This window comes from Pantherophis guttatus, chromosome 4, assembly GCF_059756535.1.
Source record: "Pantherophis guttatus breed Tessera chromosome 4, ASM5975653v1, whole genome shotgun sequence".
Taxonomy (NCBI): domain Eukaryota; kingdom Metazoa; phylum Chordata; class Lepidosauria; order Squamata; family Colubridae; genus Pantherophis; species Pantherophis guttatus.
The window spans coordinates 49,787,335-49,805,786 of NC_142066.1; the positions used below are offsets into that span (position 1 = coordinate 49,787,335).

General features: G+C 37.6%; 1 protein-coding gene across 1 annotated transcript in view; it reads right to left on the reverse strand.

The window, feature by feature from the left end:
- Positions 1-565: 565 nt before the first annotated feature.
- Positions 566-18,452, reverse strand: part of SMARCD2 (SWI/SNF related BAF chromatin remodeling complex subunit D2) — a 46,458-nt gene continuing 28,571 nt past the window's right edge. The window contains exons 3-13 of the mRNA XM_034415702.3: positions 12,735-12,777; positions 12,046-12,168; positions 11,587-11,706; positions 10,636-10,731; positions 9,731-9,832; positions 8,954-9,115; positions 7,266-7,363; positions 5,604-5,739; positions 2,735-2,857; positions 1,911-2,012; positions 566-1,498 (exon numbers count right to left, since the gene is read on the reverse strand). Coding sequence (XP_034271593.1) covers positions 1,445-1,498; positions 1,911-2,012; positions 2,735-2,857; positions 5,604-5,739; positions 7,266-7,363; positions 8,954-9,115; positions 9,731-9,832; positions 10,636-10,731; positions 11,587-11,706; positions 12,046-12,168; positions 12,735-12,777 — 1,159 coding nt within the window. The 3' untranslated portion in view covers positions 566-1,444. The remainder of the gene's footprint in view (positions 1,499-1,910; positions 2,013-2,734; positions 2,858-5,603; positions 5,740-7,265; positions 7,364-8,953; positions 9,116-9,730; positions 9,833-10,635; positions 10,732-11,586; positions 11,707-12,045; positions 12,169-12,734; positions 12,778-18,452) is intronic.

Genomic DNA, 18,452 nt, shown 5'->3' on the forward strand with positions numbered 1-18,452 from the left:
ACAAGTTCAAAGTAGTCTTATCATTACATTCAGAACCAACTGGATATGTGTTGCAATCAGACACAAAACTAGATGATTTCATGTATTCAATATAGTTAGAATTGTTTCCTTTTAAACATTCTGCATATGAAAAATAATTTTGCAGTTTACATTGGGATCCCAACCCTCAGGCCAGGGCCCATTACTGGGCAGTGAACCATTTGGAACTGGGCCGTGGAAGTGATGGGTGAATGCGCATGTGCACAACCCCACTTGCATAAGCAACAGGCAAGCATGTGTTCCATTTGTGAGAGTGCAAATGAAGTGCATATGTGTGCTTGCTAGCCACTCCTGTGCATCCATCCCCTTCCCCCTGCTTGGTCCACAATGCTGGAAAGGTTGGGGAACTCTGGACCAATAGGGCACAGTGCTGCTCAAGGGATATGCAGTGTAACCTCATACCTTCCTAATTTATAGTATTTTTCATTTTAAAAATTTCCATTTAACACACTAGCCAGTGTACCACATACTTTAATCAGTGTCTCCAACATCCTAAGGAACTGAAAAACAAGATTTTTAACACCAGTTGCTGCTAAAATGTATTTTTATTTTTAAAAAATTAACATAGAAATTGGTAACATACTTGCTTATAGGTAAACATCCCATCGCTTCTACTTAGCCAAACTATATCAAGGGGCAGGCCAGGAAGCAGGGAGATAATCTTAGGACGATTTAAGTGCTGAGGGCCCAAAAGTCTGGAAAATGAAGGCACTTGAACGAAGTTAGAAAAGATTGAGGAAATTACTACTTACATCCTATGGCTGGTAGCCCCAGGAATGTTTCCTCTAGCATTGTAACCTTGTCGTAAAATATACTCTCCACTGTTCTAAATCACACACACACAGATACATATATATATATATATATTAATGAGAAATGATTGTTAACAGCATAGCACTATTTTAGCACTGACCTCCCCCCCTTTGTGATATTGTGGAATATCAATTGCATAGGGTGGAATAAAGGCCACCACCAAGTATACATTAACAAACTTTCTACAAGAAACAAAACTGTACCCCAGCTCAACAAAAAGATAGTGCAAAGATTAAACGCCAGCAAAACTGGCAGGAATGGACACAAGCTTTGGTTAAAAGTGAGCAGCAGATTCCTGCATTGCAAGACTGCAAAAGCTCTGCTAAGAGGTAGAAGCAACTCAAAACAAAAATTCCTAGTGCCCCAAAGGCAAAGCACATATGAAGGGCAGGTTTTGATGAGGGAGAAGAACTCCCTTCTCTCTGCTGAAGGACACCTTATATGAGTCCATACAGAGTATTGAACACAATATGCAATGGCAGCAGAATCCCCACCCCGCCCCACCTTCCAAGAGGAAAGGACAAGGGCTGTCTGCCTATTGGTCCATTCCAAAGTACCAGGAAGTGTGGAAGAACTGCAAAAGAAGACAGCCCTAAGTAAGGCGAACACCAAGCACTTGTTCCAGTTCTTGTCTGCGCTGCTGAACCTGAAAGACAGAAAACCATTATCGAGATAGATGAGAATCACAAATAGATATTTGGTTCTTTCCTTACAGTAGTTTGAAGAACTCCTTTTAAGTGCTCTAATTGCCATTTCAGGATAAATTATAGCGGCTCCACCAAATATAACTTTGGACATAAATTATAATTGTTTCAGCAATTAATGGGAAAAGTTGTTATGCACTTCTACAAAGGAATTCCATGGGAAAGCAAAAAACGGAAGTCAAATATAAGAAGGAAATAACGTTAATCAGCTTTGAAGTCTGCACTGAAAGAGTGACTGCACTTTGAAGACTGCACTGCATTAAAAATAGAGTTCTATGTTCACTCTGCCTCCATGTTGAAATAAGGAAAAAATGTTAATTTTTTAAAAAGTTACACTGAATTATGCTCTCCTACCTTTGCAAAGATATGTCGTCCAACAGCTTCTTGCATCCATGGTTGCTGATAGAAATCAGCCCGTCTCTCTTCTTCTGGGTTCCCAGCCACATCTGTGATGATCTAAGGCAAAATGGAGGCATGGAAGAGGGAATTGTGGAATGTTTAATATTAGGATCCAAAATAACTCCACTGAGACTTGGTCATACTGAAATTTAGCTAGTTATGAATATTATAAACCTGGCTAGATTTCAATCTAATTCAGAAGTTCCAGGAAGATTGAAAAAAATATGAAGAAAGGGAGGCACTGATATACCTAGATTATATTCCACCCTAAAAATATTATTATAACTCAATAATTTATTAATATTGGGCAGTCAGATGCATTTGAAGAATAAACATGTTACCTCTATTTTATTTCTTCCTTCCCATTTAAAATGCATCTTTCCCAGTCAATGGAATAAATTATCTATTTTACATATTTTCCTTTCTTCAAGATATGAAAAAACTCAGGGGAAGGAAGGATTACTTCAAGCCTCATATAAGAGTAAACAAAACATGTAAACAAAAAAGGAACTAATTTCTATCCACGTAGCATGAATTTCAAAATGTAAGGGTAATTGACAGGTTAATTTGTATAATTTTGATTGTTAGTCTTAAAGGAACTGAATATTTGAATTCAAATTCAAATAAAGGGCTGTAAAATTATGGAAGCATTCAAGTAATTCCACATGCACAATTATGCTAACAAGCCTGATTTAATTCAATGTTGCTTACTTTGGGGTATACATGTATGGAGTTATTTACCCCCTGCATAAATCCTTCATAGTCATCCAAATACTTACCTTCAAATCTCTCTGTTGAGATCTGATCCAGTCCTGAATAAAATCCTGAGGATTATTACTAAAACTCAGCATAAAATCTCGTTGTGTCTTCAACTGATTAATAGATTCGATTGTTTCATGAATCTGTACAAAAATACAAAAAGTGCCTTATGAAGAAGAGCAAAAATGCCACAACTGAGTAAGTCTGGAAACAAATACAAACCTAACCCTCTAAAACTGTGTTAATAATATGGGAGTCCCAAGATTTGGAGGTATATCTATACTGCCTAGAACAAACAAGTAATGACCATCGACCAGTAGTCTTCAAACCCTGCAACAATGTATAGCACCAGCTGCTATTTTAAATCAATGCATTTGATAAAGATTCTGGAGTAGGAAACAAACAGGAGAAAGGAATAGAGACACAAACACAATACTGAGAAATACGAATGGATGATATTAACAGATTAACAGTTGGAAGGGACCTTATAAGTCATCTAGTCCAACCCCCTGCTCAAGCAGGAGACCCTACACCATTTTTGACAAATGGCAGTCCAATCTTTTCTTGAAAGTCTCAAGTGATGAAGCTCCCACAATTTCCGAAGGCAACTTCTGTTCCATTGGTTGATTGTTCTCACTGTCAGAAAGTTCCTCCTTATTTCTAGGTTGAATTTCTTCTTGCTCAGTTTCCATCCATTATTCCTTGTCTGGCCTTCAGGTGCTTTGGAAAGAGCTTGACCCCATCCTTTCTGTGGCAGCCCCTCAAATATTGGAAAATGGCTATCATGTCTCCCCTGGTCCTTCTCTTCACTAGACTAGCCATGCCCAGTTCATGTAACCGTTTTTCATACGTTTTAGCCTCCAGTCCCCTAATCATCCTGGTTGCTCTCCTCTGCACTTTTTCTAGAGTCTCAACATCTTTTTTTATAGTGTGGTGACCAAAACTGGATGCAGTACTCTAGGTGTGGTCTTACTAAGGCTTTAAAGAGTGGTATTAGTATCTCACTTTATCTTGATTGTATCCTTCTGTTAATTTAGGATTGCATTGGCTTTTTAGCTACTGCTGCACACTGCTGGCTCATATTTAACTGATTGTCCACTAAGACACCAAGATCCCTCTTGCAGTCATTGCTATTAAGCCTGGTTTCCCCCCGTTTATATGGTGAAGCTATCTATCCCACTTTTTTCTAGCTTACAAAGAAGTAGCTTGTGGTCTACTTTGTCAAATGCCTTGCTGAAGTCTAAGTATATTATGTCCACAGTATTTCGCTGGTCTACTAATTTAGTCACTATGTTGGGTGGCCTATAGTATACACTTATGACTATGTCATTCTTTTTGTCTTTTATGTTGACCCATATGCATTCTAGGAGGTTTTCGTCTTTGGTTTCATGCAATTCTATAGCAATATAGTGGTCCTTTACATACAATGCAACTCCACCTCCTCTTTTATGGGGTCTGGTTTTTTTTGAAGAGTTTGTATCCTTCTATCAGTATGTTCCAGTCGTGGGTTTAGTCCCACCAAATTCCTACTATGTCATATCTACCTTCGGGTATTAATAGTTCAAGTTCACCCTGTTTATTCCCCAGACTTTGTGCATTTGTATATAGGCACTTGAGGTCTTTATGCCTGACTCTGGGTATGCTTCCTATGTCTCCTATTTGGTATTTGAGTTTGTCTTCCTTCCCATCCCTCCTTACTTCATTATTTGCCTTGCTTTCTAGGAGTTTTTGTTTAGAATTAGACCTTGGAGATCCTAAAGACTGATTACCCTCTCCCCTCAATTTTAGTTTAAAGCCCTCCTGATAAGTTGAGCCAGTCGTTTTCTGAAAACACTCTTTCTAGTCTTTGTGAGATGCAACCCATTCTTGCCAAAAGTCCATCTTGGAGGTGTGAGAACACTAACTTTCTATTGTCCCTAGACAACATGGTGAGTAGGAAAGATTAAAGAGAAAGAATACATATTATTTTTATTTCTTTTTCTAATTTTGATTTTTCCTTTGCTTTCTTTGTACTGTCATAATTTTTAAATGTCAAAATGGCACAGAATTTACTCACCCCTTTACTGATGCTTTTCTAAGTTCCAGCAACAGGAAGATAACAGAAATTCAAATTTTGAAAATCCATTTAAAAGGGAAAGGTAGTTATATGGCATGCAGTGTAAATCAGGCGCTAAATACTTACACTTCCTTTGTTTGGATCTTTACAATTAAAGGTATAAAATACTACAAACACACACACACAAAATGTAATTCTAGTTTTAATGTTTTTATATTTCTTTTTCTTTCTGCCACTAATTCCAAAAAAAGGTTCTAAGTTGTTTAAAACATGGTGAAGTAAAATGCAATTAAAAGAAAACTGCAAAACAATTGCCTATTGCAGGGAAGAGTTTTCTGACATTATTATTCCCCAGAAAGCCTCTGGGAATTGATGGTATAGTAGAGTCCCTCCCTGAGGTAGGTAATTATTATTTTGTGTTTTGGTTACTTGCAAGCTGCTTATAATTTCTTTTGTAACTGGATAGAATTTAAATTGCAGAAATAAAATTAAGAACAGTAATATTGCACCACTGAAAATATGTCACTAAATTGTGGCAATGAGACTGCAAACGTGGGGTTGTTTGCTTCCCACTTCCCTGTTCTAGTTTAAAATCCTCTATTTATTCATCTGCTGTTCCCGAGGGCAGTTTGTTTTTTCATTCTCAAACATAGATAGAAGACACAGCATATGAGAAAGTTTTCCATGACAAGTATGATTTTGTGAATGCTGTTGGAATAACTAAATCTTCCTAAAGGGGCTATATTCCTAAATATAGCATCATGCACACTACATTATTCCCCAAGCTAAGAAAGGTTAGTCTTTTTCCTACCAAACAGTTGATAATGGGCTACCTTGATATCCAGGGAAGCAATTTCTTGCTGATTAGTTGTGGAGGCCAAGAAGTTACTCATTTGGGCTTTCAAGGGGTCATCTACTTCCACATCAATGTCATAACAGGCTGTTTTCTTTTGATCGTTAGGGTCCACACTAGATAAGTCAAGACAGGGAGGGTATGTTAAGAGGTGAGGTATTCTTTCTCGAAGTTATGCCTTCACCATCATGTCATACAGATTAGTATAAGGATTACTTTCTCTCTTACACTATCCCAGAAGTCTTCTAAAGAGGTGATACAAATCTGAAATGTTAAGTATTTCTTACACCAAATAGAATGTGCAAATTGGAGCAGCTCCAGGAATTGGATATGCATCACAAAATATTTTGTTTAAAATATGTAAATATTGCCTTTCCTGCTTTCCTGTGGTGGAACCCCTGACTGAATACAATAGAATAGAATTCTTTATTGGCCAAGTGTGATTGGACACACAAGGAATTTGTCTTGGTGCATACGCTCTCGATGTACATAAAAGAAAAGATGCATTGTCAAGAGTCATAAGGTACAACACTTACAACACTTAATGATAGTCATAGGGAACAAATAAGCAATCAAATCACATTAGGAAGCAGTCAATATAAATCTTAAGGATACCAGCAACAAGGTTACAGTCATACAGTCATAAGTGGGAGGAGATGGGTGATAGGAACGATGAGAAGATTAATAGTAATGCAGACTTAGTAACTAGTTTAACACTGTTGAGGGAATTATTTGTTTAGCAGAGTAATGGCATTCAGGGAAAAAATGTTCTTGTGTCTAGTTGTTCTGAAGAGAGGAGGCCCTGATGGGATACTTAAAAAACATTCCAGCTTAGAGTCTATTTGGGGGAAGAGATGTTTGAGGTCAAATCCTTAGGTCTATATCTGCTGTTTCCCAAGGGAAGGCAAATGGTCTGCTAAGATAACAATACTGATTGGTGATCAACAATAAAAATATCTATTTGACCCTTTCTCAGAGCTGTTCTAATTGCGTTCACCTGACAGCTCAGGAGAGTTTGCAAATGCAAAAGGATTATTAAAAAACTAGATAGCAGAAACAGAAATTAACAATCAGAATAAAATAAAACATGAAACGACTTAAAGTTTTAAAGTTTTAACGTTTTAAAGTTAGATGAATTAGAGACACCTTGAAATTCAAAAGGTTACTAATAGAATAATAATACAGATATAAATAAAGATAAATTTCTCCAGAGATAAGAAATGTTTCCCAGATAAGCAGTGATATTATTCTTATTGTCCAGATTAAACACCTTCTCTATCTTCAATTTATAAAGTGTTTTATTTTAATAGGCATTTCTATGAAGCGCACCAATACTATTTCTAAATGAGAACTCAGAAAGTATACAGCTTGTCAAAGATCCAGTGTAGAGGTTAAGATTCCAGAAGGCACTCCAAACTCAAGTGTTAATGAACAAATGTGGATACTACTGTGTTTCCTGGAAAATAAGACCCTGTTTTATATTTTTTTGAACCCTGAAATAAGCGCTTGGACTTATTGCCATGCGCTCAAAAGCCCGATTGGGCTTATTATCAGGGGATGATTCATTTTGGGGAAAACAGGGTATGTTATGGATGCAACTAAGGTTGTTCTCTAATAATTTCTCTTATAATATCAATCTTACCTGATAACGTGATTGATAACAATGGGATCTGGATGTTGTAAGAGTCCTGCCAGTTTCATTGGAATCTCAGAAAATCTCATACGACTGCAGTTAAAGATCTAAAATGAAGCAAGAAGACAAACTTTAGTAATTCCAAAGGAATAACATCTGGAGAAATAGGTGGGCTCAAAGTCAGCCCAAGGGACATTCTAATTGTAAGGATCAGATCTATACTGTGATAAGCACTAATCTACAGGCAGTCTTCAACTTATGACCACAACTGAGCCCAAAATTTCTATTGCATTGTGAGACATTTGTTAAGTGAGTTTTGCCCCATTTAACAAATTTTCTTGCCACAGTTGTTAAGTGAGTCAATGCAGCTGTTAAATTAGCAACATGGCTGTTAAAGTGAATCTGGCTTTGCTTGTCAAAAAGTCGCCAACGGTGATCACATGACATTGGGACACTGTAACCATCATAAATATGAGTGAGTTGCCAACAGTCTGAATTTAGATCGTGTGACCAAAGAGATGTTGCAATGGTCGCAAATGTGAAAAACAATCATAACTCACTTTTCTCAGTGCTGTTGTAACTTTCAACAGTCACTAAATTAACTGTTGTAAATCGAGGACTACGTGCACTGATTTTTTAAAAAAATATTCTAAATATTCATGAGTGTACCTACTCATGCTGAATTACTGTTATTGTTTACAATCTGCCCGGCTAATTGGGTCTTGCAGGATCAGTGTACTGGGCTCCTTCAATTAACAATGTCCTTCATCAAGACTCCGAAATATGCCTTCTCTATAGCACTGCCTATCATCTGGAATGAAGCCTGCACTCTTCTGTGATTTAGAAGAGCCCTGAACACCTGGTCTTCCCCCAGAGGGACACCCTGCTTCATTTCCATCCAACCGGTCATTCTTTCCACTTTCCACTCTTTTTTCATCTATTTTCTATCTTTTAGTTGCTTTTCTTTGTTTTGATTGTTCTGCACCAGCCAGTACATGCATGCATTGGCTGCATGCATGTACAATAACAACAACAGCAATAATGAGAACTGAGTAACAAAATAGTGGACTTCCAATTATTTTTAAACAATATAATTAAAACTTATCTGAAGTGAGTCTGACAGTCTAGTTCAGGGGTGTCAAACTCGTGGCCCGTGGGTTGATGTGTCACGCACTGGCTATGCCCACCTACAGTTTTAGCGAAGGGGGGGGGGAGTTGTGATACATCATGTGACGACAACATGTTGTTGCGAGTTTGACACCCCTGGCTTAGTTTGTTAATGTATTAGCTCTTCAAGCTTGCAAAATTGAAAATCTGCAATTTATTATGCTTCTGTTACACTATTTACAAATTGATGGGAATAGAACTAAACAATGGATATGAACTTGGGAAGATATAACAGATACAAAATCAGGAACTGAGAAGCAGAATTATGTGTGAACTGAAATTCCAGTTCCCAAACATGAAACCTGCTTAGCCCCCGGCTTCCAATTTTATTTCTTGAATGTAGTTGCTAATACTTAATGTTCATATTATGCACATGTGCAATGTAAGCAATACATAATCAACGCCAAGATGGATTACAGACTATTGACCAGCTTGTGGTTAGTATTGATAAGGAATGAAGCTAAATTTAAGGCGGTTTGTGAAAAACCTCTTCATTTAATAAAATATCCTGAACATACTGACATACTGACCTGGCGGAAGTAGCGGTTGCAATTGATATATTCTTTCTCATGACTGTCCTGGAGTTTGTTATATTTGATATAGAGCCACAGGGCCTGCATTATGCTGGCACGAGTCTGGGTATGGACACCAAGCAGGCGAGCCAGACGCGGATCTAGCTTGTATTGAGGAGGCTGAAATGACAATGTTGCTTCATTAACATATCTGCTGCCCTTTTTTTTTTTTTTTTTGCAATCCCCTTTTCAATTTCTTATCTATTTTCTGTAAAAAATGAAATAACGGATAATGCTTCTGATGAATTATATGACCAAGAGAACACACAACACATTCTAGTATTAAATTTAAGTTTCCTTTAAAGGGAATTAAATGCAACTGTATAATTATCTTTATCAAATGATCCACAATTTACAATGGAGACCAACTTCAAAAAGAAAATTGTGAACTTCTGGAGGCAAGTAGGAAACTCAAGTTGTACAGCTTTGCTTCAGGTAGAGAAACTGAATGAAAAAGATCCCTGTAGGCCAGGATCTGTTTATCTTCTTTCCAGTAAAGCAGGTGTTCCTAAACCTTTTGCTACCATATCTCCCTTTAGTGTAATCTCAATATACACATTTTCCTTAAATATCTAAGGACTAAAATGAATACAAATGAACAATGAGAGCGGTGGGTTTATTGTAATGATAAAAGTTCTTCATACTTTCTCAGGACTCAATCTGTACCTGCTCAAGTTTGGGAAATCCTAATTTAGAACTTTGCAATTGGTCTGTTCTGGCAATTTGCCTTCTTACCTGATGATCCAGCATGAGAAGCAGAGTGCATTTTACATTCACATCACCAGGGCGCTTGACCTGAAAGCCATCTGTCTCTTGGGTTGTTGGCATCCGGTGCCACTAAGGTAAACAAGACATAAGTAATATGACTCTTTAGTGCTGTGATGGCGAACCTATGGCACACGTGCCACAGGTGGCACACAACACCCTCTTGTCGGCACGCAAGCCGCCACCCCAGTTCAATTCTGCCGCGTATGCACGTGCACCTCCCACTGGCCAGCTGGTCATCGGGTCTCTGCCGTGCTTCCGCAGGGGCCAGGGCAGGGGGCCGCACGTCCATGTGTGCGGGAGTGGGACGCATGTGGGCCACGTGCAGGGGGGTGGGTATGCGCAGGGGGCGTGCGGGGGGCTGTGCATGCATGCATGGGTACATATGAAGGTCGCGCATGCATATGCGGAGGCGGGGTGCATGGGGGGCAACTAAAAGGTAGAAAATAGATGAAAAAGAGTGGAAAGTGGAAAGAATCCTAATTCTAATTTGCCTACTGTATTGACTACTACATCTCAGTTAAGAATTTTTATAATCAGCCTGAATAAACAATGAACTTAAATTATTTCAAACTACTGTGCTAAATTTACTAATAAAAGATAAATCCATGCAATAAAATTAATTAACACAACTTCTAATTTAACAAGCATTACAACAAAAAAGAAAAAAAAGGGGGATAGAAATGATAAACAGAACATATTTTATACCTTTGATCTAACAGTGTAAAAGGGAAAGTTTGAATGTAAAATTATATTGGTTCTAATAGAAGCAAAGTCCTTATGTCAATTTCTTAGCCATGGATCTAAGTTCAACATGAAGCGTGTAAATGCTATGAACAGTCTATTTTATAGTATATATATAGCAAGATACCGACCTCCACCAGGTGATTGTCTGGTCCATATAATTCTTTGTCTAGTTCAATAACCAAGCTCTTGAAAAAGGATGAGAATTTTCTCTTCTGTTTACTTGGCTGTGACAGAAATGAGGAAGTGAGCTTTAGCATTCTTACAATCACTTTAGAAAACACACTTGTCCAAAACACTTCACTAAAAAGTAAATGATGCCACCTTTATTATTTGTAACATATAATATTATATTAATTATATAATATTTGTCACCATTGCAACCCATAGATACTCTGGGCAGTTTAATATAAGGAGCAGTAAATTCAGGAACAATTTGATCTAATGGTTAAGGAACTGGAGTGAGCAAATTGAAGTTCTAATTCTGCCTTAGGCATGGAAGCTAACTATGTGACTGGGGCAGTTAGCTTCTCTCAGTGTTAGGAAAAAAGCTATGGCAAACCACTTTGGGAAATCTTGCCAACAAAACTTCATGGACTTGTCCAGCCAGTAACCAGGAGTCAATAATGACTCAAAGGCACAAATATATGTAAGGCAGAAAATGGAAAAGTAAAAAATAGTTATTATTGTTATTTTGTCTATAATCATAGTCCTCTATTATATTCTTCAAGAATAAGATATCGTTTGAGTATGTAAATCAGATAAATTAAGCCAGATCTCAAGAATTCTAATTTAATTGGACATTGCAGTAAGCAGAAACTGAACTAGACTAGCCTTTGGTTTGGTCCAGCAACACTCTTAAACATAGATTACTGCTTAAAGAGGACAAACACACATGTCTTTAGTTTATGCAAATTAATAAAGGATTGGTCAACAGTTAAATGAAGCAATAGGCTAGCTGCCTGATGCAAGACCTGTTTAATGGGTAGATAGGAAATAAGGCAGTTATCCAGAGGAAACACACATTTGTCATCTTCTATCTGCCACAAAGTTATCTCTTAACAAAGAAATTTCATTCTTACATCATCAAGAAGTTTGCCTTCCACACGAAGTTCCCATGAGGCTATACGCTCACCACCTTCAGACTCCTCTTTGCCAGGAGTAAAAGTGTTAGAGATGTAAATACGCAGCTTCCGCTTTTGCTGAAAATTTAAGACAAAAACATTAACTGCAAACAGCCAAGAAATCATCATACATCACACAAATCCACAAACCAGTTTTATGGTTTTGACCAGTGGTTGGATTCTGCTACTTAGCACCACTTCGGGAGAACCGGTTGTTAATTTTCTGAGCAGTTTGGCAAACGGGTTGTTGGAAGAAATCATTAGGGCAGAGAACCGGTTGTTAAATTACTTGAATCCCACCACTTGTTTTGACCTTTTCCCCAAGATAACTTAAAACAGCAAAACTAGTCACAATTGTGGATTCAGATTGCCTCTAATAGGGTTTTAGCTGATCCTCTCTCTATCATGCCCTTATACCGTCAAAGGTTTCTTGATTGCCTCTTGGATTTCCATTCTTTTGCGGGCAATTGTCTGGTCCAGCTTGCGTTCAAAGGCCAGTAAGTCCATGTAGGCCTGAGACTCCGGAACTAATTCACGAATCTACAGAAAAAGAATGGATTATTAAATAGTTATCTAACAAATTTTATTACATTTTCTAGTGCTTTTGAAAAAATATACATAAAGTGAATGTCAATTAGTATTATTATCCAGGATTGTGACCCAGAATCCCCAGTATACAGACAGGGCTTTCCTATTTTTTTGTTACTGGGAAAAATCAATGTAACTTTGTAAATTTAAAAAAGAGTAAATGTACTTCTAGTAATAACTAGAAGGTGACTGTGAATATAACCAGCACAGAAACCTCTTTATAAATTAAAAGTGATTTAATAGTTTATCAGGCTAGTCAATAGGATATAACACATGCCAGGCCCTCGGAAGCAACTATAATCCACATAGGAAGATTTGCCAAAAGGTAAGTAAAATTTCATAGTAAGTTCATTTAGTTCCTCTAAAAGACAATCAGCAGCAAATACTTTATTCTAGAAATACATGAGTGATTGATGGTCTCAAAGTCCTCCATATTTCTCCCCATTTAGATCAAATGTGCTCACTCTCCTGACTTTTTATCTTTAATGCCAATATACTTTCACGAAATGAGAACTTACCCTCTGTGGCAGGATTTTGTCAGCCATCTTACGCCTTTTCAATCTACAAGAATTGTACATAAATAAATGAACGGCCCTTATGGGAAATTCATTTTCATTTTTTTTACAAATTTAATGAATTGACTACAATATATTTAACAGAAAATAATATAATCCCAGAAACTAATATAATCCCAAATGTTCTCCCCAACATTTAAGTCAGAACAGGGAACCTATGACCTTCCATAAACTGCTGAAATATCTTAGCAGTTTAGTCAATAAGATGATGGCTGCTGTAGCAAGTAGTTCAACGAACACCAGAGGGCCTAAAATGTACCACCTTTGTCTAAATTAAGACTTTCCAGATTTTTCAATATCTTACCTCAGTTCGGCCTTTTTAACAACAAATTCAATTTACAATTAAAAAATGAGCATACAATTTTGATTAATATTTTGTTTTTAATTAAACATAAATTTCTTCTTTTAAAACAAGGTTAGATGAAAATATTATTTAACATTATAAATGACAGAAATAAATCAAATTTAATGTAAAGGTATTTATTTTACAAATTGGAAAATTCGAAGTTTGAAAGACAGAAGTGAATAATTTAGATTTCTTTAACATATAATACAAACACTAGCAATATAATATAATCTAACCCTGTCTTAGAACTTTAAAAGAGCTGATTTTAACAAACTCAGAGACAGTCCATGGATGAAAATCCTAAAAGGAAAGCATCTCAAGAAGTGTGGGAAAGTCTGAAAAAATATGATCGTAAAAGCCCAGACCATCACAATACCACTGGAAAAAAAAACCCAAAAAATCCAAGAAGAAACCAGCATCGCTGCACAAAGATCTCTCTGATAAACTGAAAGACAAAAAGGACAAGTACATAAAATGGAAAGAGAGACACATAACTAAGGCAGAATGTCAGCAGACAGCCTGAATCTGCAATGAAATCAGGAAAGCAAAAGCTCAGAATGAATAAAAGTCTTGCAACAAAAGTCAAAGATAATAATAAAAGTTTATTTCAACATATAAATAACAAGAAAAAAGTATAGGAAACAGCCAACCCACTAAAGAGAAGATGGCAAGGAAGTAATGGGCAGGAGAGAAAGTAGAACTGCTTAACTCACTCTTTGCATCAGTCTTCATGTAAAAAGAAACTATAGCCCAACCTAACAAAAAAAAAATAACTGTAAAAGACAGACTAGAAATAAAAATTAAAATAAGCAAGGAAATGATAAGAGAACACCTGTCTGATCTTAATGAATATAAAACATTTGGACCTGACAGATTACCCCCCAGAGTTCTGAAGAAGATGGCAGATATTATCTCAGAATCATTGTACCATATCTTACATAAATCCTGGAGCATCAGGGAAATACCTCAGGATTGGAAAAGAGTTGATATGGTTTCCAACTTCAAAAAAGGGGGAGAAAAGACCCTGGAAACTATAAACCTTTACGTTACCCCTGGAGCTCAGGATAATCCCCGACTTCCGAACCTTCAAGGCTGCCGGGCCTTGAAGACCTGACTCTTCCAACGGGTGGGCCTGGGTTGACTCTAAACTGATTTTGTAGCTTTTTAAATTCTTAAATCTTAAATTTGAATTTGTATTCCCATATTTAACCTTATTTATTGGATATTCTGCTTTAATTTGTCTTTTAACTTTTGTATTTTCTGTTTCTTATTGTTGTGAGATGCCCTGAGTACTTTGGGAGAAGGGCGGCATACAAATCCAATCAATCAATCAATCAATCAATAAATGAGCCTAACATCAATACCTGGGAAGATACTGGAAAAATTAATCAAAAAACAGACTGAGGAACATCTACTGTGTTTCCCCGAAAATAAGACCCGGTTTTATATATTTTTTGATACCTAAAAAGGGAACAGGTCCTATTTTCAGGGGTGGGTGGGTGTCTTCCACTGGCTCTCCTTGCAATGACAGCCCCACTCAGCAGGAGCCCACTGCCAGCCCACTTCTTCTGTGGCCGCTTGTTGCAGCTTGCACGTGTCGTCCCCAGCCTCCCTGTTGCTGTCAAGAGGCTTCTGGAAAGGCCTCTGCAGGCGAAATGAGGCCAAAGGCACCGTGCACGTCAATCCGGAATCCATTTCTCAGCTGCAGAGGTTTTCCCTTAAGGCCTCTGACAGCAAAACAAAGGCCAGGGCAACACACACAAGTGGCGGCAAGCGGCCACAGAAGAAGTGGACTGGGAAGGCAAGACAAGTGTGCGAGGCCTGGTAAGTAGGGCAGCTCCACCCCCACTCCCATCCCCACCCTATCTTAATTTTTACCTGTGCGTCTCGCCCCACCCCGACCCTGGAGTGGGCAAGGTCTTAATTAGGGCTTATTTTGGGGGTAGGGCTTATATTGGGCGCACGTGTAAAAAAATCATGCTAGGGCTTACTTTCGGGGTAGGTCGTATTTTTGGGGAAACACGGTAGAAATAAATAAAGTTATAACTAGAAGCTACCATGCCATCAGAGACGGTGCTGTGTGCCACCTCTGGCACACGCGCCATAGGTTCGCCATCAGGGGTATAGGGTCTTCTGCTTGAGCATGGGTTGGAGTAGAAGACCTCCAAGGTCTCTTCCAGCTCTATTCTGATTAAATTAAATTAGAATTGCTAAAAATAAACTGTTTAGAAAATAGCTGATGAGGTTGTATACACGGTAATCCTGTTAAGGTACTATGTATTTCTCTTATTTTTTTTAACAATGTTATTTAAAATGTTACTCTCATTTTCAGTAAGTTCTGAAAACATTGCAAAAAATGAAATGTTAGTTATTTTACCTTCCGTTTGACATTTTCAAAGCTTGCCTTTTTTTCTGAAAATGCTTTTGTGACATAATAATGGTTTATAATATTTGTAGTGTTCTTTCCACATAGTTTTAAACTGAAGTTGTTAAAAAAATGCCGAAATATTCAAATATTCCAATTAAAGTTGAAACATTTGGTCCATCCATTCATAATATGTTTCTTTTTTCTGATGCCTGAGGAAAATTTCCATCTTTTCAGAACAGAAATGTTTCATAACCCAAATCTGCACCAACAGATGTAAAAAGTCTTATATTTAAACTGCTGTTTTTCATAAATTTTACAACTTGCTTCAAAAAGAAAAAAAAACAGTTTGAAATTGCTTTAGACTCTGAGACGTTTGTGAATGGATAGTTAGAAATTTGACATGATTTTGTTATCAGTGCTATTCTTGCAAGCAAGGAAGGAAGGAAGGAAGGAGGAACAGAAAAAAAGGAAAGGAAAGGAAAGGAAAGGAAAGGAAAGGAAAGGAAAGGAAAGGAAAGGAAAGGAAAGGAAAGGAAAGGAAAGGAAAGGAAAGGAAAGGAAAGGAAAGGAAAGGAAAGGAAAGAAAAATGTTTTCACCAGATCTTCAAAATGATATTTTTCAGAATTGTTGGAAAAATTTCTTAGGGTTTTTGTTTTGTTTTGGAAACCAAACAGCTTCTCCTATACAGAGCATTTCCTTAGCTTTGGTAATGACCAGTTAAGAGTTCTTAAGAAACTTCTACTACTTTGGTGGATGCTCGATGAAACACTTCAATGTTATGCATTTTAAACTTTGAAGTTTAGCATAAACATTCTTCCTCACCTTCAAAGCATTGTGAAAGCAGGTAGCTGCAGTGGCTAGGATAGGGGGCTTTGCACAAATTCATCTTGGATGCCAATTACGCTGTTTCCTAACCGGGAGGCCTTCCTCGTGGTCATTCATACTCTGGTCATTTTCCAGTTGGACTACTGGAATGTGCTGTACCTTGAGTTGTCCTTGATCACCCAGAAGTTTCAACTGGTCCAGAGTATGGTAGTACACAATACTGAATGCCCCTAAGTCCATCCACGTTATATCTCTATTGCATGAGCTGTACTTGCTCTCTTTTTTTTTCTTCTGGATGTAATTTAAGGAGATGGTTATTACTGAGTCAGGTCATTATTATTTACAGGATCCCCTTTAGGGTATCTGCTGTGCCACCAGATTGGACAGAGTAGGCATACTCCTTTACTTTACCTGATGCCTTCTAGTGGGACCTAGGACCTTTCCATGACTGTTCCTGCTCTATAGAATACTCTTCTATATGAGATCGAGCAGGCTCCCACTTGCTTAATTTTCTAGAAAGCCATAGATTATTTTTTCTTCCCTCAAGCCCTTGTCAGAACTGGAAGATAGGAGTATTGGTTGCATTAATGGTGACGGGTTATAGTGCCAGGTTTCTTTATTTCTGTTTTTATTGTTTGTTTTTATCTATTTATGATCTTTGGTTTTATATAACTGTTGTGAGCTATCCAGAGTTGTAGCTCTAAGTCAGAAAGCCATTCAGAGCTTTTCAATAAATGTGCCAATAAATAGTTCTTTTTCTTAACCTCAATTTTAACGTAAATATAACAAAATTCATATACAATATTTCTACAGAAGAATGTTCATATTTTTAACAATTACTATCACAGTAAAACACCAAATTAATGGACCCGTCAGGGTGACAAGTGAGGATAAATCTGAAGGTAGAAGAGAGAAAAATATAAATGGAAAAGGGGATAATCATTATTTCTTTTCTTCCTGCATGTTAGAAATGGTATCCAAATAGTCCAAGTTGAATGCTGCAAAATACAGGGGATTGCGAGAGCACTATCTGAAAGCATAAGCCAAGTGTGATTAGTCAGAATGTAACCTTGCAACATGGAGGAGCGGGAAAGCATGTGTGCTCTCAAAGGAGAGATGGAAAGGGGCAGCTTGAGGGTCTCTTCTTCCTGTTCCAGCAAAAGAAGGCAGATAGCAATGTAGGACTCAAAAGTTTTTGTCTCCTCCCTCGAGCAGTGAGTAAAAAGGCTGGGAGCACTTAAGTGGAGTTACTGTGTTCTCCTTCAGCCATTACAGATGTAGCCTCTAATGTTTTCTGGATACTAAAACAGCCATATACTACTAAAACTCTCGTACTTGTTTGATGGTTTGCCCTTCAATAGGGCAAAATGGTGCAACATAGGGCAACTATTTTAAAATCAACATACCTCAAGTTAGGTATGTTGATTTTCAAAATCAAGTTAGCCAAATGGGCTAACTTACAGAATGCATCCAAAATCTGGGACCTATTGCTCCTGTGGGATTAACATTTGGTAAAGTTGTGGCAGTTTCAGTACACTGCACTGTCACAGTCATCCACAGTCACTGATAGTCATTTCCAATGCTTCCTGGCTATCATTATCCACAGGGACCAAAATTCCATATTACCTGGACCATTTGACCTATATAACCAGTGCCACAGTGGCGCAGTGGTTAGAGTGCAGTACTGCAGGCTACTTCTGCTGATCACTGGCTGCCAGCAGTTTGGCAGATCGAATCTCACCAGGCTCAACGTTGATTCAGCATTCCATCCTTCCGAGGTCGGTAAAATGAGGACCCAGATCGTTGGCGGTAATATGCTGACTCTGTAAACCACTTAGAGAAGGCTGTAAAGCACTTATGAAGTGGTACATAAGTCTAAGTGCTATTACTATTGCTATAACTCTTAACTTCCAGAGATTATCTGGATTAAATGTATATCTAATGCGCATCATGGTCTGCTACAAAAATGTAATCGATTTAGAACAACTCATCAATGGGGAGAGGGAACTCTTTTCTTTTTCTGAAATATTAAAAAAATCCAAAACATTTGAATTCTAAATTATCTGAGGACACCTTAAATCATTTATTTACTTAAATGCAGTCACATATCATCTATAGATG